Below are 26,015 nucleotides of genomic sequence, written 5' to 3'. Positions count from 1 at the left end.
TGTTCTAGTGTTACAGGGCAGGGAGAGGGGCACCCCAGACCCGCAAACCTGCCTGCTCTAAATAGGTTCTGCCATCTGCCTCATCAGCAAAAAACATATGCGACTTTAATGAAAAGGAACTTTAATACAATCAGTAAACGATACAGAAAAGGCAAAGAATATAGTTTCTAAATCAAGTACCCAAAGTTAACCGTCCCCTCATGGGTAAAAGTCCACCCAAGCAGGGTTGGCCCAGAGCAAGGCCCCAAAGCCTGCCACAAGTCTAAAGCATCTTCCAGTGGGGACCCACAGAAAAGGATCAGAAACAACCAGTCTGGAAGGAAAAGAGCAAAATCAAAATCAAGACAAAAACCGCCATTATCACCTCCCCACGGGTCTCTCAGCCACATCTGTATCACCCAGTCCACAACCAAAAGGCAAGTGCAGTTTCTTCATGTGTCTCTCGGCTCCATGCGCCTCATCCAGGTCTCCTTCTGGTTCTCCATCCTGCTTCCTTCCTTCCTCAGTCTCCTCTAAAGCTCATTCAATCCCTGCTCAGCTACACCCTCCTTTTGGGTGGGGCGAAAACCTGGAACCTCCCCCTTTCCTGGGGACCACCCTGTTACACTAGGAACACCAGCTTCAGAGGGGATGGTGAGAGAATACCTCTTAAAGGCAATCTCAAAGGCCCCCAGACCCCCAGACTCCTAGGCAAGGGAGGACTCCTTTTGTTTGTAGAACTAAGAGATGGCAAGTGCAGGAGGAGTGGGAAAAGCTGGGGAAGAGAAACGTGAGATGGATGAGCAAGGCAAGACCCCTCTCAGGCCAGGTAGGTTAGGGAGCTTGGGGTCACTGGGGGGTTTTGCGGAAGGTATGAAAACATCAGCTTTGCAGTTGAAATTGATACCCTGCTACATTGAGCAATGTATTATTCCAGCTTCTCCAGAGAAATAGAATCAATAGGATAGATACAGATAGAAAAAGATAAACATAGATGTGGACAGACATGAGATTTATTGCAGGAATTGGCTGACAAGATTATGGAAGCTAAGAATTCCCACCTCTGTCATCTGTAGGTTGGAGACCCAGGAAAGCCAGTGGTATGATTCAGTCCAAAGGCCCGAAAAACAGGGGAGCCGATGATGTGAGATCAAGTCCAAAGGCCCCTGAACCACAACCTAAGTTTTAAGGCCTGAGAGCCAAGGTCAACGTTGCAGCTCAAGCAGAGAGGGAATTCTCCCTTTTGTGCTTGTTTGTTCTCTGCAGACCCCCGTGGACTGGAAGGGACATTGGTGAGGGTGACCTTCATTGTTCAGTCCACCAATTCAGAGGCTGTCCAGAGGCAACTCACTGAAACACCCAAAGGAATGTTTTACCAGTTCTTTGAGCGCCCTTTAGCTCAGGCAAGTGGACACATAAAATTAAATGCCATGGGAGGGAGTGGCCAGGGCTAAAGCAGGGAGGCTTGTGAAGACACCAAATGAGAGTCTGTGTTGGCTGGAATCAGGGTGGGTTAGTGGAGATGGAGGGGAGTTTGAGGTCCTTTTGGAGGGGAAGGCAAAATCCTTTGGTCCTGATGATAGATCCAGTGGATTCCTAGAATTGAGGCTTGAGTGCTGAGATGGGGAGCCCTACAGGAGAGGGAAGAAAGTCAGGCTTCAGTCTGGGGAAGCAGAGTTAAAGCTGGACTGTTCAGAGCAGCAGTGACCAGTTTTCTGTGGCCATTGAAACAGAGTGAGTGTGATTTAGGAAAGTGAATTTCTTGTTTTGTTAAATTTTAATTAATTCAAATGTAAATAGCTGTGACTACTGTATTGGACATTATGGTTCTAGAACATTTCCACTGTTGCAGAAAGTTCTTTTGGATGTTGCTGTTTTGAGTTCTTTTGGATGTTGCTCATTTGAATTGAAATGCTGAGTGGCAGATTCAAGTCTGAGGCTCAGAACAGCTCTTGGACTGGCTTCTAATCCTGCTCTGCTACTTGCTTGCTGGGTATCCTTCAGCAAGTCACTTCACCCCTCTGAGTTTCACTACTCTCATCTATCAGACAGGATATACACCATTTCGGGTTTGCTTATTTTGTTTAGAGCAAATTATACAAGGTTACTGGCCACAAGAGGCACTTGGGCTTGACCTTTGTAATTGCTCTGACCTGTTTACTTAGAATCCAGACTCTCCTGTGGAAAGAACTCAGAAATGACTTCTCTGCCCTTGCTCTGACCTTGTCGCAGAGTATGACCTTGGACAAGTTCATTCCCCTCTGTGGGCCTCATTTTTCCTGTTGGTGACCTAGAGGTTAGAGCAGGCCCTCCCTGGGAGCTGCCCATATCCTGCATAAACAAATACTAACAAGGGGGTGCCACAGTCTGATGAAGGAACCAGAATGAAGCAGAGACTATACTGGAAGTCAACAGGCATCAGCTTTGTCAGTTCCACCTGTGGCATTTTGGATGGAATTCAGATGAGATTCTGCTTACCCAGACCCAACTCTTGCCCCCAGCTTGCTTCCTGAATCTTCTTGGCAATTACCTTGCTTTTTTTTTTTTTTTTATAGACAAGGTTTATTGACTTCTGAACTGGTGGGAAAATCAAATGTCGTGTCATTAAAACTGCATTGCTCACTGTACCAAAAAAAAAAGAAAAAAAAGCCCATTAAATTTCATACCTGACATGGAAGACCATTAAAGATTCATAATTGCAATAAAACTCTTTAATGGAATTTGAATTTTCATTGTAGTAATGCTATAATCAGCAGGAGCCTCATCTGAAGCCACAAAATCCATTTCAATAAAACCTTGGGAAGGTGGTACAGAGAGCCCTGACATGGGCTTTGCCAGCTGGTGTGGCTGGCACCTCCCCGCTCAGCACACCCATCGTGCTGTTGGCAGCTTCTCTCCCGACCACCCCTGGTGAGCCAGTATGGAGCTGCTGCCATTCAGCCATGATTCTTTTGGTTCATTTGTTTTCAGTTCCCTTCACCAGGTATAAATAGAGCACCTAATGTGTGCAAAGCAGGAAGCCAGGGGCTGAGAAGTTACGGAAGAGCTGGGAGGATGGGGAGGAGGCAGGTGGAAAGGTGGAGGATATGGCTTTGAGACACTCAGGATCGCGCAGGCTGGTTGATGGGGGACGGCGGAGGTAACCACGGTGTCTCGGAACTGCAGCTAACATTTACCGGGCACTTATGTTTGCAAGGTAGCCATTTCACCTGCTTTACATGTGTCTGTTCAGTAAATAGTCATTGAGCAACTGCCATGTGCCAGATCTGTTTTAGGTGCTGGGGATACAGTGAAGAGCTATTAACTCAGTTAATCTTAAGACCTATGAGGTAGGTACTGATGCTGCCCCCATTTTCCAGAGAATGTAAGGCACAGAGAGGGTTGGGAAGTGACCAAAGGTCACACACCCGGTAAGCAGCAGAGTCTGGAATTAGACCCCTGGAGTCTGTGCTCATAACCTCACACCAAAGGACCCTCCTGTAGTCCACACAACACTTTAGCAGTTGGTGGTCTTATTCCAGTTTTGAGGGAGGGATGACCTAGAGTAGTCACTGGGGGTCAGGAGTAAGAGTCACCCCCTCTGCTCGCCTCCAGGCCTGCCCAGCACTCTCCTTTGCTCCAAGAGCCTCCTCCCAGTGCTCCTGTGTCCACCTCAGATGCAAAGGAAGTGGGTTCCCACCAGTGGATCCCCTGGTGGTTGGTGAAGTTCAGCAGCAATCAGTATCCTGTTGAATTCCCTTCACGCTGTCCTCAGGGCGTCCCCTATCTGAGCCTGCGCTTGATCACTGTGGATGATGGAGGTATCGTTCCTCCACCTTAAAATGAAGGGCATTCCTGGGGCCCTCTGCTCCTCCATCACCCATGATAAATAGGCCGCCCTCGGTGACAAATACTATAAAAACACCTTTATTTGTTTATCCTCCCATGTCCTCCCCCTCGGCACCCGGCTATAAGCTGAGCAATATTAGACACTCCATCACACTTGGCACCTGTCTCTCCTTTCTCTGGGGCAGGGGGGGTGCTCGGATGAGTTGGGGGCATGCCGGTTTTTAGACTTTGTGGCCCTCAGCTCATCCCTGGCCTCCACCTCCCCATCTGTGGCAGACCCCTGGGAAGGCCCTGACAATCACAGAGTCCTTGCCTGTCACTTTGTGCCTGTTCACCCACATGTTGCGTAACTCAGAGCTGACTTCAGTGGGTGGGAGAAAGTGACATGTCACTCAGTAAGCAAATACAGTTCTTAGGTGGTTGTTTTATTTGGGGGTAAGAGCCAGATCAAGATCTTTAAAGCTGCCACTTCCTATCTCACAGGGCATAATCCAAAGGGAAAGGGGAGGTGAGTGGGAGTGAGGCTGAGAGAGCAGCAGTTTGGGAAGCACTAAATCAGCACCCTCCACCGCCCAACATCATTGCCCTCACCCTAGCGTTGCTAAATTTAACTGGCCTTAAATAATGAATAAAAAACACAGAATGCCCACTAAAATTTGAAATGCCAAGTAAACAATTTTTTTTAAGTATACTTACGTCCATAAGCATTTGGGACAAATATTTTCAAAGTATCTGTCATTTATTTGAAAATCAAGTGTAAGCAGGTGTCATTTATTCTACTTGGCAGCCTCCACCCTATGCCCCGCCTCCCCGAGGAGGGCCAGGTAGATGCTTATGGCATTGCATTGTCCCTCCCCAGGCTTGCACATAAAAGGACAACCTCTCAAATGGTCTCTTGGAGGCTCATTCCTTTCATTAAACTGCTGGAATGAAATTAAGTATGTGGGGAAGGTTAAAATGGGTCCCCTTGGCTTAACAAAAGGGAAAGCTATTGAAGGGATACTTAAGAAAATGGAGTAATCTGATGTAGTCCAGGGCTGTGGGTGGCAGCTGGGCACGTGGCAGTAGGGAGGACTCCACTGGGCAGAGGGCAGGAGGGAGTCACTGCCCGGGGAGGCCATTTAATGGCTTGGGTGCCCAGGCCCTGCGGACAGGCATTCTTCTCTGGTGTCAGAAAGTCCAGAGCATGGGGAGGCGCTCCTTTGTCACAGCTCTGCTTTCTGGCCTCTGGGAAGCCAGCCAGGAGGGTGGGCGGGAGGGGGGTCTGAGGCGAGGGCAAGTGGCACAGCCCACCCCTTCAGGGATCAGCATTAACTGAGCACTTGCTGTGTGCCAACCCCTGAGCCAGATTTTGAATTTCCTTTTGGTTTCTTGCCAAGAACAGCTGGAGCTGCTTACCTTTTCAGGAACCCCATTTCTTCACTAGGGTCTCAAAGATGCAGACAGAGAAAGGATGATAGATGAGATGGTGGCACAGGTAAAGGGAATGCCATTGGAGAACATGCCACTGACTGGAGAAATTTGGACAAGGACAATCCTAGCTAGCAGCCCCTTTTACTTTACACCTAAGGAAACTGAGGCACAAAAGCTATTGGGGGATTCTCTTGAGGTCACACAGCACGGAAGTAGCAGAACCAGACTTGAACTTGGGTCTGGCAGTCTTTGAAACTCTTAACCATAGTGCTTTGCTGCCTCCTGGATTGGGCAGTGAGGGGTGGTAGTGGTTGTGGTGGTGATGTCGTTGGAGGTTTTACATTAGAGAGGGATGTCATGAAAGCATAACGATGAGGAAAAATTAATCGGGTGCTAGGTCTGTGGCCAGTGTAGATGTTCAGGCACCAGAGGCAGGTGCTGGTTCTAGAACCAGGCTGTGGCGGGGGTGGTCAACTTGTGTGGGACTCACAGAAGGATCTACTTGGGAGAATAAAGGCAGAGTTGATTTGGGGGGCGGGCCTTCCGATCTGGGTGCTGCAGGCAGGACTGGGGGCACAGCAGCTCAGTGGCTTTGAACCAACAGATTCTAAGTGATACCTTGTGTTCCCAGGCAGAGCTCCCGACTGCAGCGCTTCTGCCTTGAGGCCAGCCTGACCTGGGGCTGCATCCTAGCTGTCCTCTTCTCGGGCTCTGTGACCACCAGCTATTTGCCAACCTCTCTGAGCCTTTCTTTTCTCCCTGGTGAGATGGGACAGCAGTGCTCCTACTTTATAGAATGTTGAGGACATTAAATAAACAAAATATGTAAAGGGACGATCTAGGTACCTAGTGCACCTACCTAGTACTTAATTCTTTGACCTTTGTTTTATCTGGAAACTGGAGAGCATGACCTCTGCCCCCATTCCAGATCTGTGAAAGGGTCTTGGAGATTACACCTAGGGTAAATTTGAGTGGCCACGCGGCTGCGTAGTTGCTGATAATGTAAGCAGCTGGTCAATAGTGGCTCAAAGTGGGGACTCCAGGCCAGTGTGTGTGCCAGTCCCCACTGGGCTATGGCAGAGACGGGGCTGGAGCTAGAGATAGACACCTGGCTTTTCTTTCATTTGTGAATTTTTTTGAATGCCTGCTGTGTGCTGGACCCTGAGGACACAGTATGGATGAGAAAACCAATTATAGTGTAAAAGCGGGCCCACCTTACACTCCGAGCAGCTTGGGGGCAGCGTGGTCGGCTGACCTAGTGGGTGTGCAGTAAAAGTGCCGAGTGCTTGGTGGGGGTACAGAAATAGCAGGCCTTCTCTGAGCCCCTCAAAGCTGGTGCAGGGGGAGATGGGAAGCTGGAATTTTTAAACCCCTTTCTGTACTGGAATCTCCCCAATGGCAGGTGAGGTGTTAAAGAAAAATCAGGAACTGATTTTTTCTCCTCCTTTTCTTCCACATCTTTTCTCCTCCTTTTCTTCCACATTCCCATTTGGCCCACCATTCTGAAATTTTCATTTGGAAAGTTCCCCCCTGGGGGGCTGAGTCTGTGCACCCACTGGCTGGGGAACTGGGGAGGAAGAAAGCAGTTGGGAATGATCATTAAAAGGCTGCCCTTGAAGGCCAAGGTGGCTGTGACTCTGGGCATTCCCTCCCTGGCCCTGGGCCTGTCTCCTGCCCCATGTGGAAGGAAGAGGAACATGCCCCATCTCACCCTCAGCCTCTCCTCCAGCCTCTCCTGCTTTTGTCACATATTGATTGTTATTGGGAGTCTAGTTTCCCCCCTCTATTTTTTATCCTCACATTTAAAAAAGTGTTATTATGTTATAAAATAAAACCACTTGCTTGCAAGAATTCAAGCTGTATATTATTGCTTTAAAGGGAGGATACTTTTCTTGTTTATTCCCTTTTTCTTGAGGAAATGAATATGTTGCTTACATTTTAAAAATGTAAAGATGCATGCTTGAGGTAAAAGTATCTACAACATAGAAGGAACAGAATGGACATGTCTTTATGCTTCTTACCTCCCCTTACCCTCATTTCCTCCCCCAACTCCTGCCCCAGTCTCAGATATGAGTTATTTAACAGACAAGGGGATCCTTGGGAATCTCCTTAGAGACCACCCCTCAAAGTCATTGCTAGGTGGAGGGAAGGTGGCCGTTATAGTCACAGGAACATGAGCTCAGGATTGGAAGGCTGGCTCTGCTGCTGACTTGCTGTGTGACCCTCAGGCATCCACATAACCTCTCTGAGTCTTGGTGACCTCCTTGGAAGGCTGGCCAGGAAGAGAACTGGAATCAGGGCTCTGAAGCATGAGTCTTGGACATGAGTTGGCATCCAGGTAACTGTATTGTGTGGTGGTCTTGGCAGGTTGGGGACCAAATTCTAGAGGTGAATGGACGGAGCTTTCTCAACATCCTGCATGATGAGGCCGTCAAGCTGCTCAAGTCATCCCAGCACCTCATCCTGACGGTGAAGGATGTCGGGAGGCTGCCCCACGCCCGTACCACTGTGGATGAGACCAAGTGGATTGCCAGTTCCCGGATTGGGGATGCTGCCATGAACTCAGCAGGGTCTGGCTACACTACTTGCTGAGCCCCAGGGTCATTTCTGAAAACCAGCCATGGCCCTCTCTGTCCCTCCACCATGTCCTCATCTGTAAAGATTCCACTGGCTTTTAGAGCCTGGGGGCCCAGCACCAGGGTCCCTTTCATTTGCACACATGACCTTGCACACATCCCTTCTCCTGTCTTTGCCTCAGTTTCCCATAGAAAGCTGAACTGCCTGCTCCAACACGTTTCTTCTTTGCCAGCAGGCAAAGTTTTTAACTTATTGGCCCTTAACTCCTAAGTCACTTAATTCTTTGACCTTTGTTTTATCTGGAAACTGGAGAGCATGACCTCTGCCCCCATTCCAGTTCTGTGAAAGGGTCTTGGAGATTACACCTAGAGTAAATTTGAGTGGCCACGCGGCTGTGTAGTTGCTGATAATGTAAGGTGTCCTCTGTGGGTTTTCATCAGCAATCTCAGACTGGTTGGTGGCTCCTGGGGCCAGACACACCCCAGAGCAGCTGTTTCTTGTTCTCATTCTCCTTCTCCCTTCCTCCTCCCTCCTCTTTCTTCCTCTCCTACCCTCTTGTCTTCTTTTCCTTCCTATTTTTCTTCCTTCCTTCCACCTGAACAGTATTATGCATTTTTTAAATAGCTGCCAACGTTTAAAAAGGCATTAGGTTTCCCATAAAAACACAGGATTTCTGGCTGCTTCTTTAAAACCAGGAATTCTGGCAGCTTGAGCCTATGCTTTTCAGGAAAATGGGGCAGGGCTTGAGGGCACCTGGGAGTCACATCTGGGCATCTCCATGCCCTCCTGGGCTTGGCCTGACCCTGACCCCATCTCAGTTGCCTTTTATGCTCTCCTCTCACTGCCTGCTCCTGTGGTTGGAAACAACTCAAAATGCCCCTTCCCCACCTCTTTGCCTGGTTTTAGACCTTCTGTCTACATGGTTAATGGTTAGTCGTGAAGTGGGAAGCCCCTCTGTCTGGGGTTTCATTTCCTGGAGTAGCCCCAGTGAGTGGAGCTGAGATTCTCTCAAAGCCTTGTTCCAATCTGGTCTTTCCCCCACTCTTGTTTGCTTGAACTGCTCAGACTCACGGCTGAACATGCTTATCTTTCTTTGTAGGTTTCCTGGGGCTCCTAAGACAGAAGGGACAAACAAGGTAGGGTGCGCTCTGTCCCTGGGGGAATTCTTCAGAGCTCGTACAGAGGGTGCTCTGGGCTGGGCCAAGCGTGACCTTGTTGCCTCTGGGGGCCTGCTGACTCTCTTCATGGTGGGTCCATACAGTCCCAGAAGAGCCACCAAGACCGGGCGCCCTCCCATCGGAGGTTGATGTAATGAGCAGAACAGGGCGGCCCTGCCCTCACAGAGGTCACAGCCAGGGAAGGAGACTCACAAACAAAGCAGACCTACACAATTACAGAATCACGAAAGGTGGTCCGGGCATGGAGGCAAGGTACTGGATACCGTGAGAGAATAGACACCTAATTTCAGTGCAGAGACAGGGCAGAGGCTCTCTGAGGCAAAGATGTAACATTTGGGCTGTGAACTGGATATGGACTAGAGGTTAGCCAGGACAGGAGCAGGAGGGCTGTGACCGAGTCAGAGGGCCCAGCAAGTGCCAGCACCCTGAGGTAGGAGAGGCCTGGCTTGCTGGAAGAAAGGAGTGTGGTGGGGGTTGCATTGACAGTAGTGGGGTGGGTGGGAACAGGATAACAAGGGGGACAGCCAGATCATATGGGCCATGTGAGTCTTGGCTTCTAACCTAAAACAATGAGATGCAGTTGAAAGGCTTTTTAGTTGGGGGGCAACACAGGTGATTTGTGTTTTTGTGAGAGCAACTGGCAGCTCTTCATGGGTGATAGGGAGTGGCAGTGGGGACCAAAGGGGAGAGCCCATGGGGCCTCAGACACAGCAGATTAGACAGAGGCAGTGCTGGGGGAGAGAGGAGGGTCTTTGTACAGATCTGAGCTTATTTGAGAAATAAAGTTACTATTATCCCTAGTTTACCAAGAAAGATAGCAGCGCCTAAGGAATGATGAGAGAACCCTAGTAACAGTGCTTGACTCTGGGTTACAAGGAACTGAGGCAATAACACAGGTAGATGTGCTGGGTAAGCAAATACAGCTCTTGGCAACCGTCAAGGCCACATATGTGGAGACACATGGTTAGGTCTCCTGCAGCTGTCCCTGGTGGCCCAGGCCTCGGGGGACCTCCTCATCCCTCTCCAGGGTGGTCGCTGGCTCCCAGGCCTCCATCTTCCTGTCTTTTAGCAGGGATTTTACAAGGGACCCGCCGGCTCGCAGGTGACACTGAGCAGCCTGGGGAACCAGACCCGTGTGCTGCTGGAGGAGCAGGCACGGCAGCTGCTGACGGAGCAGGAGCGCGCCACCATGGCCTACTACCTGGAGGAGTACCGCGGCGGCAGCATCTCCGTGGAGGCCCTGGTCATGGCCCTGTTCGAGCTGCTCAACACCCATGCCAAGGTTCCTGCACCCCTCCCTGGGCAGGGCCTTTTTGGGAGGCTCCACATCCTCCCCTGCTTCCGTCAGTTCCCCACTCCTTTACTGAGAACCCACAAGGCTCAAGCTTAAACTTCACCCTGAGCTGGGGACCACGACAGCCCCCTGCCCTGGGGAAGTCCACAGGCTCTTGGGGAGAGTCAATGAGCATGACAGAGGCCCAAACACAGTGGCGTCCGATGCTGGGAACATATTTACAATCACCCAAGTGGCTGTTGACAAGCCCTGCCCAGGCCCCCCCAGCCTGGAGGCATACATGAATGTGGATGGAGCCTGTCAGTCATTTAACAGACCCCTGGGGGGCCAGTGTGCTGAGGCCTTTCAGAGCCAGGCTCCAGGTGGGAGTCTCAGGTTTAGAAGCAGCACGAAGGAAGGAGGGATTAAATCCACATCCAAGGAGTGGTTAGTTTGGGAAGACAGGAATGCTGACCTAGTGGGAAGTGGGCAGAAGGGTTTTCGAACTGGCAGGCACAGCCAGGGGCTCTGTGGGGCATTCAGGGAGCTCAGTCATGTGTGTGCTGAGAGGTGAGGGGGAGGCAGCTCTCAGAGGATATGGCCCAGCATCCCAGACAGAGGTGCAGACCTTCTAGGACCATGGGGAGCTGGGGTGGGGGCTACGGGGAGGCCAGGGGTCAAGTCAGCATGCCGGTCATTGCGGGGAGAGGGGTTCACCCACCTGCTGATTGGCTACCTGCTGACAGCCTGCTCCCCCCTCACTCCCCGGCCTCCAGTTCTCGCTCTTATCTGAGGTGAGAGGCACCATCTCCCCACAAGACCTGGACCGCTTCGACCACCTGGTGCTGAGGCGGGAGATTGAGTCCATGAAGGCACGGCAGCCCCCAGGCCCCGGGGCGGGGGACACCTACTCCATGGTCTCCTACAGCGACACTGGCTCATCCACCGGCAGCCATGGCACCTCCACCACCATCAGCTCGGCTAGGGTGAGCTGTTCCTGCCCCGTTCTTGGCTTGAAGGCCAGCAGGGGAATTAAGATGTTGGAATGAGGCTAATCTGGGTCCGAACCCCAGCACCACCACTTCCGGGCTCTGTATCTGGCTTTCTGAGCCTCCGTTTTTTCACCTGTAAAAATTGCCAAGTGCCTACTGCATGCCAGGCAGGGGCTTTGGGAGACAAGGGGTGACAGATGGGACACTGCCTCCTATGCTCACAGTCTGGGGTGCTGGGCTGGGAGAGAAAAGTGAGAAACACAGGGAATGAGACAAACAGGAAAAATAGTGACAATCAGAGGAGGATCCATGAGAAGCCTTGACTGCATTTATGGTAGTCGTGGTGATTCAGACCTCCCAGCTCCCCAGAAAAGATAGATCTTCTCTCCCAACCCCAGCTGTCCTTCTCAGGGTGTCATTAGACCCCCAGAATGCCTGGGGGCAAATTAGTTCCAAAAGAGTTCTACAAGGAAAGGGCAGGGGATTGCCCTGTTATCCATCACGGGAGAGCACAGTTATTACCATTGTTGCAGTGGGAAGAGCCCGGAGCTTGAGAGTCAGGGGAACCTTTCCTGTCTTGGAATCACTCATCCCCACTGTCCTGTGGAAAAGTAGGGGAGTCACTTTTCTTAAGCACTGTTGCTTCCAAATACTGCACTGGGAGCTGTGATGGTGGAATCTCAGTTAAACTTGGAACAGACCGCTGTCCTGCCGGACAGGGAAGAGCACAGGCTCGGGGAGTGCAAGGATGTCCCTGGTTGCAGACACAGCTAGTTAGTGGCAGAGAGGAGTTTGGAGCCACCAGGCACCAGGAAGCAGACCCCACCTCCCAGCGTGACTCATTTTTCAATGTTGGGGCGCTGAGCTCCTGGGGAACTGCTCAACTTTCTACTATGACCATCTTGAGTCACCTTCATTATCCAAGAGTCCTTATGCCTTCCTGGGGTGAGCTGGGAAGCTGCGGTGAATTCTTCTAGGGCTCCAGATGTGGCTGGAGTGGAGGTGATGTTACACTGTGGGACAGCACATCACCTGAGGCAGGAAGAAGGCTGCCCCCCCCCACCCCGGCACTGTTGGCTCTGTGCCCACACTTCAGTGTGGCACCGTAGTGCTGAGCTGGCTTCAGGGCCCTGGCCTGAGGGACTCTTCCTCTCTGTTCCCGCTCCACTGAGATCAGTCTTGAAAATGCCTATTGGGAGTCTTCAAAAAGCCACAGGCCACCTCTGAATCCCCAAGTACTGCAGACTAATTCTGGGGTGGTCCCTTTAGGACCAGAGATGAGAGATCTAGGGGCGGGATGGTTGTGTTCTAACCTGGGAGACAACAGAGCTAGCTTTAAGTCCTGGCCTCTCTGGGCCTTGGTTTCCACATGGGTAAAGTGGTCCAAAGTGCTTGCTGGCTCTGGCTGCAGCAGCCTGAAGCCCTGAGGACAGGTCTTTTGTCAGGGTAGCTATGATGCCTGCTCCAGGCAGGAGTCCCAGCCCAGGGGTCTGCCCAAGGAGGGCTGCTTCTAGGTCCCTGCCCTGGCACTTGACCCTGTACTGCTGGAGGCACCCCCCTCTCTGTGGATGGGTCACACAGGAAAGCAGACCTCAGAAAGGTCATGGGATGACTTTGAGTAGGAAGTTGTAGGGCACAGATGGGAGGAGTCCCCAAGCTTCTGAGACGTGAACAGCGCTCTGGGAATCTGGCCGGCCAGGTAGCACATGCACATCAGGTGAGAATGGGTCAGTCCTGGGGAATCCTGGAGGGGATCCTAAGAGAATGTTGTACAGACAGGAGAGGCAGTATAAAAAGAAGATCACATCATCCCTTGGTGCCTCAGTTTCCCCACTTGCATTGGGGCAGTGATGCCTCTTTCCCCAGCTTGTGAGGACTGAATGAGAGAGCACCCAGGGGACCCAAGGGACTCCACTGGGGCCAGCCTCCCAGAAATGTTGTCCACGCCTAAACAGGTGTGTCCTCTGCCCTGCCCTAACCTGATTGGGAAACCACCCTGAGCATTCCTATCCAGGGCTTGGAAACTTCTGGAAAGCACTGAACTGACACTGACATTCTCCCTCAATCTTCTTTGCACCCTGGTGCCTTCCACATGCACAGCACAGAGCTCCATTCCCCAGACTCATCTTCCTGCCCCCAGGACTTGGGCTTCTCTGAAATCCAGGTCTTCTGAACAGGGTCCTCCCTCAGGCTCTGCCTCTCATGAGCAGGTGTGATCTTGAACAAGTCACTTCCCTTCTCTGAGCCTCAGTTTTTCCATTCACCAAATGGGAATCATGGCCCCAGCCCCAGTTGCTGGAAAGTCCCAGGGTTACCCCCAAGTAACCTGAAGGCTCCTCCGAAGGACAAGTACATTTTTGTGGGTACCCCTGGATTCCTTCCATGCAGGAGTGCTGGTCCTAGCCATGGGTGGTGTCTCCCCATCCCTGCTTTATTCCTGCCCAAAGCATTCAAAGTAAAAAGAACAGGCACTCACTGTGTATTTGGACTTCGTGTGCGTGCACGTGTGTGTTGGGGGAGGGGGGTTGCCGTGCCCACCCCAGCCCTGATATTTATTTGATGCATTTTTCTTTTTGCCTTTTGTCCACCCTTCCTCCCCAGGAGCGGCTGCTGTGGCTTATAGACCTGATGGAGGTACCGTCCTTCCTGCCGGGTGGGAAATGTGGGCTCCACTTAGTCAGGGATGGAGGTAGGGGGCTGCCACCCCTTACATCCACACCCAGCCTTGGTGGGGACATGGGGTTCTTCTTGGTATTCTCTGTCTCTCCTGTTGGCCGATTCTCCAGGTTTTCTCAGGCTCTGGAGTAAGAATGTTTTCTGTTCAAATCCCAACTCTGCCACTCCCTTGCTCTGTGATCTCAGAAAGTGGTTTCACTTATCTGAGCTCAGCTCTAGGGTCTGTAAAATGAGGGTGATAAGTTCTTTGATGTGAAGCTGTTGAGACCTCTTGGCCTTTGCAGATACCATAGACTCTGTCTGGGGTGTTGTTCTTCCTTCACAAGGCCTGGCTGTCTTCCTGTGTGGACTTCAGCCCGTCGCTTAGATGCCACCTCTTCCGAGAAGACTTCCCAGATCCTCTCCAGGGGGATGACTTTTAGTCTCTGGCTCCTCCAGCTCCCTGGGCTTTCCTTAGTCACTGTTCCAGCCCCATTATATTCTAATAATCTGTACACTGACCATGATGCCCCTTGCCCACAGACTTCTTGGTGGCATTGACTGTGTCTGGAGTTTCTGGAGTCACCATTGCCTCCCTAGAGCCAGCACAGGCCTGGCCCACACTAAGAAACTGAGCCTTTCTCCATAGTAACAGTCGCTGGCCTTTGTGGAGCCTTCTGCCTGGGGCTGTGGCATGCTTTCCACTTCTCTTTTCACCCTCCCAGTGAAATATGGTCCCCAATTTGCAGAGAAGAAAACTGAAGCTCAGACAGAGAAGTGACTTACTCAGGGTCGCTCAGCTCGTGACTGGTGGAGTCAGGATCCAAACCCAGGCCTGCTTGCCTCTGCGCTGGTGCTGTGACCTCAGCAGGCTGGTTGCAGTTCCTCCTGGAAGGAGCTCACCAGCTGTTCGTTAGCATCACCGCTCTGTCCTTCTGTCTATCTGTCTCCTCTTCCCTCCTTCCCTTCCTTCTGTGTTATGTTCGTCATGTGCTATGTAGAGTTCTAGGTGCTGGGAATACAGTGGCAAACAAAGAAATCCTTACCACGATGGACTTTAGGACACAAAAGGGATGGCAGATAGTATATAAGATAAATAACTGGAATACGCCATGTGTTAAGTGAAAAGTGCTAAGGCGAAAAATAAAGAAGTGGGGGAATGTGGGGAAGGATCTGGGTGGTCAGAACTGGCACCTGAGTGGAGACTTGGGAGAAGTCAGGAAGAGAGCTGTGCCCACAGGGAGATACCATAGACTCTGTCTATGATCGAGCCATTCAAACTGGGAACAGCAAGTGCAAAGGTCCTGAGGCAGAGCATGCCTGGAGAGTCTGCGCCAAGGCCCAAAGGCCATGGCTAGAGAGGAGTGAGTGCTGGAAGGCAGTGGCAGGCTGTATGCTAAGGACTTTGATGGGGACTCAGGGTGAGTTGGGAGCCACTGGCAGGTTGGAATAGGGCTGACATGGTCTAACTTAGTGGAATTTAATAGGATGCCCCAAATTTTGAGAATAGATAGAGTGGGTATGCACAGAGATGTGCGGGTTCATCCCCTGGAAGGCTATGCAGAGAGATGCTAAGAGATGGGATGATGGCCTCTGCGGCACCAGCTCTTCCTGCTGCCTGGTCAGCCCTGGCCTGTCCCCTCCCTGCACATAACACAGCAGATCTCAGGCTGGACACCCCAAGCTGCCTACATGTGGGGCTGCTGGACAGAAATCTCCTCCTTTTGGAAGCCCTTCCTGTGGGAGTGTCAGGCACCTGGCCCCATGTTTGGGGTCAGGAGTTCCATATTTTTCCTCCAGGCAGTGTGTCCTTGGAAAAGCCCTTCTCCCACCATTAGTCTCCATCTCCTCTACCCTGAAAATCTTCTGGGCTGGGAAATGCTGGAAAGTATTGCCAGGAAGGCACAGCAGGAGAGTCAACTGTGTTCACATCCCTTCCCCGAGTACTTGAGCAAGGCCCACAGCTTCCTTCAGAGAGAGAGCTCCAGGGAACATTTATTCACACTGAACGCCAGCCTCTGGCCCACGCTCCCACTGCTTGTTAGCAAGCCTCTGCTGTGGTAATGCTGAGTAACATGGAGCCCCTGACAGTCTGCTGTGCAACTGCCCAAGACATGTCTTTCTCACGGCCAGCGACCCTCCCCTCCAGAGCTCATGGGCCTTTGCTATGGCCATCAAATGCCTGCTGCGTCGCTTTAACCCTTCAAAAGTGTCTTCCTAAGTGAACAGGGAGAGCTGGTGGGGTGCAGGCAGGGACGCCATCTTTCTCCTGTGTCCCAGTGCTGACCCAGGGAATGTGGAGCAGACACTGAATTGAAACCACACTCCCTAGCAACCCTCCTGGTTATCTCTAGCGCTCTGACCTTCTAAACATTCTCCTCCCACACGGTTGGAAAATGTCTCTTGCCCTGGCATTTAGACTGCAGGTGTCAGGCTCTGGTGACCCAGATGCCCCAGACAGTTGCCCTAAATGAAGCCAGTTTTCCATTTAGCCCAAATTCCTGGACCTGGCTGCACGTTTATCCACCACAGGTTAAAACTGCCTTATTCTGCAGCCGTCTCCCCTCAAGCCAGACACAATCGATCACAGGAAATCAGCTGCAGCCTTCTCCATCAGCTGATTGTGTTTATTTCCCATTTGTATAATAGAGAGTCAGCGCTGGGTAGGCTTTGTGGCTGCCAAACAATATCCTGCCCCCCTCCCCCAATAAAGATGTCAGCTGGAGAGATGAGTGAAAGAAAGATCTGCCTACATTGCTTGAATTCTTCATCTAGTATGAGCAGGCTATGCTGGAAGGGTTTGCATGCACAGGATTTGGGGTCCCATGGGCCAGGATTGGATCTCCCAGCTAGTAGCCATGTCTTCTTCGGCAGGTGATTTAAGCGTTTGGAGCCTCACTTTCTGCATCTGTACACTGCGCTGATCTGCCCCACCTTCTGTGGGTTGTGTGAAGATCCACTGCAAACCAGAGTGGACTTGCAGGTGTGGGGTATACGGGAACCTGGAAAGGATATCACACTGGTGCCTACAGAGGTTGGGGCTCAGACCATCCTGTCTCCCCAGCACGGCTGTCATAGGTCATAGGTGACCCCATGATCTCCTGAGGCTCCTATGGCTGAACCCCAGGCAGCTCCTCAGAAGGTTAGGACTCTACCAGGCTCATGTTGCAGTCTGACTCCCCATCACTTCATCTTCCCTGAGGTGACCTCACCACCATTCCTGGCCTTGCTCTTATCCTTCCTTCTCTCTCTTTGTTCTCTGCTTCCATCTTTCTCCCAGATCCTTTCCCTTCTCTTTCGCTCTTGTTATCCTCACTCTGTGGTTTCTAACCTCCCTCCCTACGTCCTCTTGCTTTCTCTCAGCAGCCCCAAGGAAGAAATCAAGGTGACCCTCCAAAAGTCTCTGTGACTCATGCCTCAGTTTCCCCACATACAGAAGGGCAACTTCCGGCCTCTTGTGCATTTAGGGCAGTGGTGAAGGGATTCTGTTGTCCTGACATAGGAATGAAAAAGCAAGAACAAAGAGCCGAAAATAGCACCTTTATGGAATAAGGCATGGAGGCCTAGAACAGCCTGGGAACTGGGCTTTGGGGGAGGGGAGGGAGAAGGGGCCTTATCTTGCTGAGGTGGGCCATCTTGCTTGCTCCCCTGGGCTGCAGGAGGCCTTCCAAAATTCCACACCAGAAACCACACCTTAGCATTTCATTTTATTTTGTCCCCCCAGACTCCTGAGATATTCAGGTCCTAACTGAGCCAACTCAGACATCAATGGGTTCTTTCCTCTGAAAGGAGAGGGGTTTCTAAACCTCCCCAGACTTGAGGAAAGAGAGGGGCGCACAATGGTGGCAGCTTCCTGCCCGCCCTTGTGGTGTGACCTTGGGCAGGGGGCCTTCCCTCTCTGAGCCCCGGTCATCTCAGCTATGGAGCAGGTGAAGGGTCCCCCCTTACAGGACTCACTGAACCTCCAGGACTAACCCTCAGTTGGGCTCTGACTTCAAAGGGTACAAGGGGAGGAGGCCCTCAGGGATAAGGGTGGGGGTGGCCAGGACATGGGGGCCACTCCTGTGTGAGCTCTGACCTTGGTCCTTCTCTCGAAGCCTCCTCGAGGGTTTCTGCTGACACATCCCCTGGGTTCTTAACCTGCTGTCTGCAGCTATTTCAGATGCACAAGGAACATGGCTCAGGACTCGGGGCTCCTGAGCGTCTGGATTTAGCAGATGGAGTGTGGCAGGGCTGGGCTCCGGCCCGTCTGCCATTTGCTCCACTTCAGGCCTCCCTCTCAGAGCTAGATATTTGTCCCCGCACCACCTTCACCATCCCCACCTCCCATCCCAGCCTTCCGTCAGTTCTGGAATGCCAGTAAAAGCAGACTTTTGATTCCATGACCCTCTGGTTCTTATAGTACCCAGACCCTATCCAATTCTGGGTCCCAGGTAGGACCGTTTGGGCTTAGGGGTCACCCTGATCTGGGCAAGAAGCCTGATTGGATGAAGAATGGCTGTGTGACTTGGGGCAAGTCACTTCCCTCTCTGAGCTTAAATGTAAAAGATGAGCCAGGGAACACAGTCAGTGTTTCTTGACTGAGGTCTTTGGGAGAATCAAAATGATCATGGCATTTGCCTGGCAGGGACCTGACACTCAGTAGCCCCCTCGATCCCCAGATTTTAGTTCTCTGATCTCCTTTCCAAGATAAAGTCCTACCACCCTATAGTGCATAGCAAAGACGTGCTTGTGTTGCCAGGTTCTGGATCCTTCCTCTCCCCCTCCCGTGGGCCCTCTTACAACTGCCAGCACCATCAGTGATTCTGAACAGGAGTTTGTGGGCAGCTGCTGTGTGCATGGCCTTCTGCTGGATGTTGGGGACACATGGACCTGCTCATCTTTGTATCCCTGTGAGTTTTCCTCATCAGCCAAAGCTGCCTGGTTAATGCTTGCAGAGCAACTAAATGAACACTGAGAGCTCCTGGCATGCCAGACCAGGGCAAAATCCAGTAACCTTGGTCTCATCAGGGACTGTCACCGGAGCCTCCAGGGTCCCTGCAGGTTGAATGCCTGGGCAGGGGGCAGTGGCTCCATGTGAACGCTGTGGCCTCCCCTCCCCAACCAGGCCTCAGGCCCCTCTGGGGTGTGGCCAGAACTTTGCCCAGTCTTGGGAAGTGCTTGCACTAAGCGGCCCCGGCTTACTACCCATCCTGACCTGAGCGGTCTGTGTGGCCAGCTGGACCATGTCCAGGGAGCTCTGGACTCATGAGGGTTTTGGAGTGTACGGGAGTGCTGCGGTTTCTTCCCCACTGAGGTGTCTCCACTGGCTGGCATGTTGGCAGTCATCCGGTTGCTGACATGTGCAAGGTCCTGCCACTCCCTTCAAAGACTGTGCCAGGTTCTAGGTCAGTACATCAGCCCCATGAGGCAAGTACTGCTCTTATCCCATTTTGCAGCTGAAGAAACTGAGACTCAGATTTGCCCACCATCCCTCAGCTGTAAGTGGCAGAGCTGGGCAGGACCTCGAGGAAACCCGACTGATGCCATTGGTCAGTGGGGGAGAGCGCCTCTCTCCGGGGACCTCTGCTGTCTTGGCATGACTAGGGCTGTTGGCAGCGTCCTTTCGTGAAGCAGGGCTGGTTGCAGGAGATAGGGTTGGAGGGAATGGGAGGCAGAGGGTGGCACAGAAGGTTTCCAGATCAGGAGCACCCAGCATCTTGTTGGTCAGTGGGTTCCCTTGACAGGCCTTCGTGACCCCATGCCCTCTGCTTGCCTCCCAATCTTCACGCTTCCAGGACATTCAAGCCGGAATCAGTGTGGAGTGACCTGGCGGTGTCTACCCTAGGGGTACGGCGTTGTGGGGCACCTTCACACCCCACTTGCTGCCTCACTCTTGTCCGAGCAACTCTCCTGCTTTTCAGGATGCCTTGCCATTGCCACCTTGCCCGACTGCCTGCTCAGGCCTTCACCCTGTCAGGCCAGAGAGACTACTGGGCTCATGAATTGGCTTAGTAAACACCTAGCAGCCACTGTCCTGAACACTGAGGCTGGAGGAGGGGCCTGCCATCACAATTCCTGTCCATGGGGCTCTCCTAGGGGGAGCAAGACAGCGAGCAGGCCCATCTCGCGGCAGGCTATGCTGAAAGTCATACAGAAAATGAAGTAGGGTTGGAGTAGCCAGAGGTGGGTTTGTGGGAAGGGTATGCGTATTTGCATACTTTTTTAGACAGGGATGCTCCAGGAAGGCCTTCCTGAGGTCAGAACTAAATGAAGTGAGGGAATGAGAGAGGAGCACTGTGAGGCAGGAAGCTGTCAGTGCAAAGGTCCTGGGGCAGCAGGAATATTCCTCCCTCTGTTGGAGGAATAGTAAGAAAGGGCCCAGTCAGTAGGTGCCACGAGTGTAGGATTTGGAACTCCCTCCAAGTAAGATGGAAAGACCCTGCAGGGTTATGAGCTGGGAAGAGGCATTATCTGACTTAGGTTTCAAGGATCACATCCTGTCTTCTGAATATTGATCCATACAAAGGGGGGAAATAAAACAGCGTGGGGAGTGGAGATTGTCTGAGTAGGGGGTGTTTTTTGAATAAGGTTATGAAGGAGGTGAGGGCACATGAGGCTATGCCTTATGGATGCCCAAGGGGAAGAATATTCTAGGCAAAGGGGACTGTCAGTGCAAAGGCCCTGACATGTCTGCATTGCTTCAGCATGGCTGGAAAGGAAGTGAGCAAAGGGGATAGTCACTGAAGAGAAATTTGACCATGTCTCCATAGCAACCCACTGCCCCCAGGCTCAAGTCCAAGAAGCTCCCCGATTGACTCACGTGGAGCTGCTGGAAGATTCCCAAACATCCTCTGTCCTTCCCGTTTTATGCATGCTCTTCCCTCTGATACATTCATCATTCCCTCTTACTCAGCTCACCTATAAAACTCAGCTTTATACAGTGCCCCCTCCTCCAGGAAGCCTTCCTTGATAACCCCTCCCTGCTTGCTTTATATGCCTGTGTTCCCTCACTCTCTTCAAAGACTCCTGCTTGTTGGTGCAAGCAGGGGTGGTATTTCACCCCCTCTGTGTTCCCAGTGCCTGGTCAATCCAGAGGTTTGAGGGTGTCTGTATTGATTGCTGTCTTTGAGACTTGGTATTTGTCGGGGAAACTTATGATCCAGGCCTCAATGGGGTGGGGAGAAATGGCAACTGAGCCCTTAAGAGCCCAGTTTAGATGGCAGTACTGCTTGGCTTCCCAGAAATGGCCTAGAGGTAGCAGCTCAGTGTCAGTTGAGGGAGCACTAAGCTTCTGGTGAGTTAGGGAAGGAGGAGAGAAACGGGCATTTGTGCAAAATAAGGCCCATTTAAACCTTCACCACCCTCTTCAGGGTGGAAACCACTAAAATCAGGAGACTTTCTCCATCCACTTCTCATTTGCATCTTGCCATTCCACACCTTTCTGGGATTCTGACAGCGAGCAGTGGAGGGGAAGGGGTTGAAAGAATTTCCAGACAAGGCTGGAGACACCCCATAGTATCACCAAATAGTCCAGGGGAGGCCCAGGCAGTCTCAGAGAAAGACTGATTTCAAAATGGGCAACAGGAAAATTGACATGAATTTTATGGCCTTAAGTGAATTCTGCTGGAATGTGGCTTGTCATGAGTCACATAAATCACGTGAAGGTGTTGCTGGACCCATAGATTTTGGTGCCCTACAGAGCAAACCATTTTTTCTCCTCTCAGCTTATATTTCCTCCCATTGTTTTCCTCTCCATTTCTAGAATACTCTGGACCTGGAGGAGACTGGTGAGGCTGTTCAGGGCAATAGCAGCACCCTCCCAGATGTCTCACTGGTAAGACTCTCTCTGGCCCTTTCCTGGGGTTTTGCTCTGTGCTGTCTACCTGAAGCCTGAGGTCTGGCTCCTTGGGGAGGGCCAGAGACCCTCCCTGTGAGCTCTTAGACCCGGCCTCAGACCTGTGCACGGGTGTGACACTGCTGTCTCCAGCGGAGGCCAGGATGGCTGGTTCTGGAGATCTTAAGTGGAGCTGTCAACCTGTTTGACTGTTGGCCAGGTTGGTGTTTGTTTTTGATATGTTATCTGAATGAGGTTTTCACAGTTGATGCTGACATCTGGGGCACGTGGCAAGACTCCCCTAAGAGGCTTTGGGATGGCGCTAGGAATGCAGCCTGAGCAGCTACATTGTGATTTGTACCCCAGTGATATTCGAATGACCTGGGCTCAGGACCCCATTGCCTGGGTTCACATCCCACCTCTCCCACTAACTGTGTGACTTTGAGCAAGTTTCTCAACCTCTCTGTGCCTTGGTTTTCCCAACTATAAAGTGGGGTGGTGGGCCTTCCTGGTGGCTCAGGGGTTAAAGTCTCAGTGCTATCACTCTATCGCCAGGCACTGCAGCAAGAGCTCAATCCCCGGCTAGGGAGCTGACCCACATGGTTCAGTAGATCTCTCCTGTCTCGCCTGCTGCTCCCCTCAGCAGTGTGTTTCAGTCAGTCTGCCTGTTCTGTTCCCCACTCTGTCTCTGGTGAATCCTCTCACATTCTGCACCTCTAGCATACACCCAAGTTCTTCTTTGCATAAATAAATAAAAATAAATCTTAAAAAATAAAGTGGGGTGGTAATGGGATTATTTATCCTGTAAGTCTGTGGCCAAGGGAAACAGAGCTCATGTAAATAAAGCATTTGAAACAGCATCATCGGGGCCATGCTGGTGTTGCATGTGGGCTCAGACTGAGGGGAATAGCGTCCGCTGCTGCTACTCACCCGAGCAGCTGCAGAGTCCTTCGCTAAGGCATTGTAACCCTCCCCTCCCACATCAGCTGGGCTGGGTGGGCACAGCTTTCCTCGAGCCCAAAGGCACACTTGAGACATGCTGTGCCTTGTGCACGGCCACACAGCACCCCGGCCTCTGTCCTGTTGATTCTCACTCCTTCTAGACGCCCCTTCTCAAGAAGCCCAAATAATGCCCCCAAAAGGAAAGTCAAAGACAAAAGGCCTCCCTTTTGTTTTTCCATCCTCTGCATCCCACCTCTAATTAAGTCTTGCTCCCCGTGACAAGTCTGGCTGATGCCAGGAACTTCGGTTCCCAAAGGTAACGGTGCCCTCCCCAGAGACGCCCGCCAAGATCCAGATGCTTATCAGCGGCTGAGATGCTAGGAGAAGTTTTCCACTCGGGCCCTGCATTATTCAGAGCAGCTCAGCTAAGAGCCAAGGGAGCGAGGACAGAATTCCAGCTGGGGCCTGGCCTGCTCAGCTGCCGTCTCCGCTCTTCCAGCCACAATGGGCTCAGACTCCTTCTATTCCTGTTGGGTCTTTTGGCAGGATGATGTCAAGTCCACCTCTGAGGGGTTGCCTGGCTTCAAGCCACCACCTGCACCACCTCTGGGCCCCGGCCATGACCGCCTGCTCGCCCAGACCAGGAAGCCGGGGAGAGAAGACCTCCAGCCGCCTTCTTCCGCGTCTTTGCACTCGGGCATCGTCTTCTCTGCACCCCAGAACTGCAGCCCTCCAGTGGGCACCCCACCTGCCTGTGGGGCCTCCTCTGCACAGGACTCTCCCTCCTCCCCCATCTACGCCTCTGTCTCGCCAGCCAACTCCGGCTCCAAGAGGCCGCTGGATGCACACCTGGCCCTGGTCAACCAGCACCCCATTGGCCCCTTCCCAAGAGTCCAGTCACCCCCGCACCTGAAAAGCCCCCCTGCTGAGGCCTCGCCGACTGGAGGCTGCTGCCTTCCACCACCCTCCCCCTCTGGCCGCCCAGACCAGACTGGCACAAACCAGCACTTTGTCATGGTGGAGGTTCACCGCCCCGACAGCGAGCCCGACGTGAACGAAGTGAGGGCACTGCCCCAGACACGCAGTGAGTACCCAGTGGCGCTGGGGGCTGGAGGGGGAGCTGTGAGACCCTGGGGTCCCCGGCCCCTGAGTCCATCCACCCATTGACACAGTGAAGGTGGGACCCTGTGCTTGCCTAAGGAAGGGCCTTCTAGCCCAGAGTCGGAGTGACTGGGGCGGGGTCCTGAGCCCCACTGAAGGGCTTTGGAGTCAGGGTTGGACTTGAATTCTGGCTCTGCCATTTTCTGGCTGGACAACTGTGGACAGTGACTGTGGACAGGTGACTGGACAGATGTGTGCCTATCTAGGCTCCTTTCCCATTGTAGGACACAGGTCACTGGGTAGGACACAGTGGCAGCCCCGCCAGCTCGCTCCTCCAGTGCCCACCCCCAACCCTGGTTACCCTGCATTCACCTAACTGTCTTCCCAATAAAATTAAGTTTGTGGAGGGCAACATGATTTCTGTCATTTCTGCCTTCAGGTACTAAGGAAAGGAGGTAGTTGAAATTGCAGTCTCTGGGTCCTTGGGATCTTCTGACACAGCAGCTGCAGAATTAAGGGACAGGATGGACCTTTGAGACACCTGGAAGCCAGCCTGAGGCAGTAGCCCCAAGTTTCCAATGGCTGTCCAGCTGAGGAGGGGAGGGGGGGAGATCCAGCTTAGGCTCCCTGAAAGCCTGCCTGTGCCCTCAGCAGCTTCTGGGTCTCCCGCTCCTCTTAACTGGTGAATTGGGTTCATTTTGCTGGAATCTGTTGCCATCTTGTGGCCACAGTAATACACTAGGCCCTGCTGTGGCCAGGGAGGGGGAGGCCAGGACAGGAGACGTTAACAGTGCCTGCTGTGTGACCAGCAGGGGGCAGACTAGGATGCAGAGTACAGGGTCCTGTGCCCAGTGGCTTAGTGAGGGCAGGCAGCTGAACAGAGAGCAGGCAGCTTTTGGAGAGAAACTGAGTTGTCGCAATCCCTGGTCCTACCTCTAGACCCGGCACTGGGCTGGACACACTGATCAGAGCAATAGGGTCCTACACTTCTTTCCTTGGGCTGGGTCAGTAACTCACCTAATCCTCCAAACAGCCTGACGAGGCTGGTGCTATTATTACCCCCTTTTCACAGATGAAGAAACTGAGGCACAAGACAGTAATTATGGACCCAGGCAGCCTAGCTATCTCTGTTCTTGGGACACCTTCATTCCAGACATCGTGCGTGTTAGTCTTCATGGCTGGGCATCATTGTTCCTGTGTTAGAACAAGACCATGGAGGCTCAGAGAGGCTGTGTAAATTGCCCAGGGGTGCACAGCTGTTTAGGAAGGATTCAGACCTGACTTGTCTAGCAATCTGCCAGACTCGAGTGTGTGCCCTTTACCCAGGGCCTCAAACTCAGGCCATTACTTAAGCACATAGTGAAGCAGCTTGAGTTTAGCCATGAACCAGAGGGCATCTGCCCACCACTCAGCTCGGACCCATCCTGGTCATGTAGGGATACAGACCTGGCCTGGCAGACCTCCCATTTTTTTTTTCTCTAGACATTAGAAATTTAACTTTTATGTGAAATCTCCTAATTTGAATGTATTTGTCCATCTGTAAGATTTGACAGTATTAGGTGAATTAAAAAACAAAAGCCCTCCTCCGTGGGCTGGGTTTATCCCATTAATCAGTATGCTGGGCTACTCAGTGTAGACGTCCTGGAAGTGGTGGCCTTGGGGCCACTGCATTAGGATTCTGGAGGCCTTCTCCACTGACACTGGCAAGCACAGGTCTCAGTAGGTGGAAGGGTGATGGGAAGTCTCTCAGCTCTCCAGCCCCAGGATCCCTTCATTCCTTCTCCATCTCTGCCTGGGTGTCTCGCCTATGTACCTATCACCTCCTCCAGGAAGCTCCCCCTGACTCCAGCTGTATAAACCATATTCTTCTCTTGTCGCCATCTTCCAGCAGCCTCTACGCTCTCCCAACTCTCAGACAGTGGGCAGACCCTCAGCGAGGACAGTGGTGTGGACGCAGGCGAGGCAGAGGCCAGCGCCCCGGGCCGAGGCAGACAGATGGCATCCGCCAAGAGCAGGAGCAGCAAGGAACCACATCAGAATGAGAGGACTCCAGAGGGGGCCACCAAGCCGGTGAGCACAGAGGAGGGTGCAAACAGCTGAGGGAAAGACAGGCCCCCAAGAGAGAGCGGCAGGCCCCCCACCATAGTTCAGCTTGATGAGTGGCCACAGACACAGTGAGTCCCCATCACTGAAGAGACGTGCGTGTCCAGAAAGACCACAGCATTAGGATTCTGGAGGCCTTCTCCACTGACACTGGCAAG

The 26,015-nt window shown here is 52.4% G+C and overlaps 1 protein-coding gene across 5 annotated transcripts in view; it reads left to right on the top strand.

The window, feature by feature from the left end:
- Nucleotides 1-26,015, top strand: part of WHRN (whirlin) — a 79,199-nt gene that overhangs the window by 51,591 nt on the left and 1,593 nt on the right. The window contains exons 4-11 of one of the 5 annotated variants that reach the window (XM_054689386.1): nt 7,588-7,790; nt 8,897-8,933; nt 10,048-10,257; nt 11,025-11,234; nt 13,842-13,874; nt 21,640-21,711; nt 23,200-23,737; nt 25,643-25,824. In XM_054689386.1, the coding sequence (XP_054545361.1) occupies nt 7,588-7,790; nt 8,897-8,933; nt 10,048-10,257; nt 11,025-11,234; nt 13,842-13,874; nt 21,640-21,711; nt 23,200-23,737; nt 25,643-25,824 (1,485 nt within the window). Of the gene's footprint in view, nt 1-7,587; nt 7,791-8,896; nt 8,934-10,044; nt 10,258-11,024; nt 11,235-13,841; nt 13,875-21,639; nt 21,712-23,199; nt 23,738-25,642; nt 25,825-26,015 lie in introns of all 5 variants that reach the window. The other 4 variants (XM_054689387.1, XM_054689385.1, XM_054689388.1 and 1 more) reach the window with 4 other exon arrangements.

This window comes from Talpa occidentalis, unplaced genomic scaffold (genome assembly GCF_014898055.3).
Source record: "Talpa occidentalis isolate TD23 unplaced genomic scaffold, MPIMG_talOcc4v2.1 talOcc4.7, whole genome shotgun sequence".
NCBI classification, from domain to species: Eukaryota; Metazoa; Chordata; class Mammalia; order Eulipotyphla; family Talpidae; genus Talpa; species Talpa occidentalis.
Note: the sequence above shows the minus strand (reverse complement) of the source record. Positions and strands in the feature narration are given on the sequence as shown.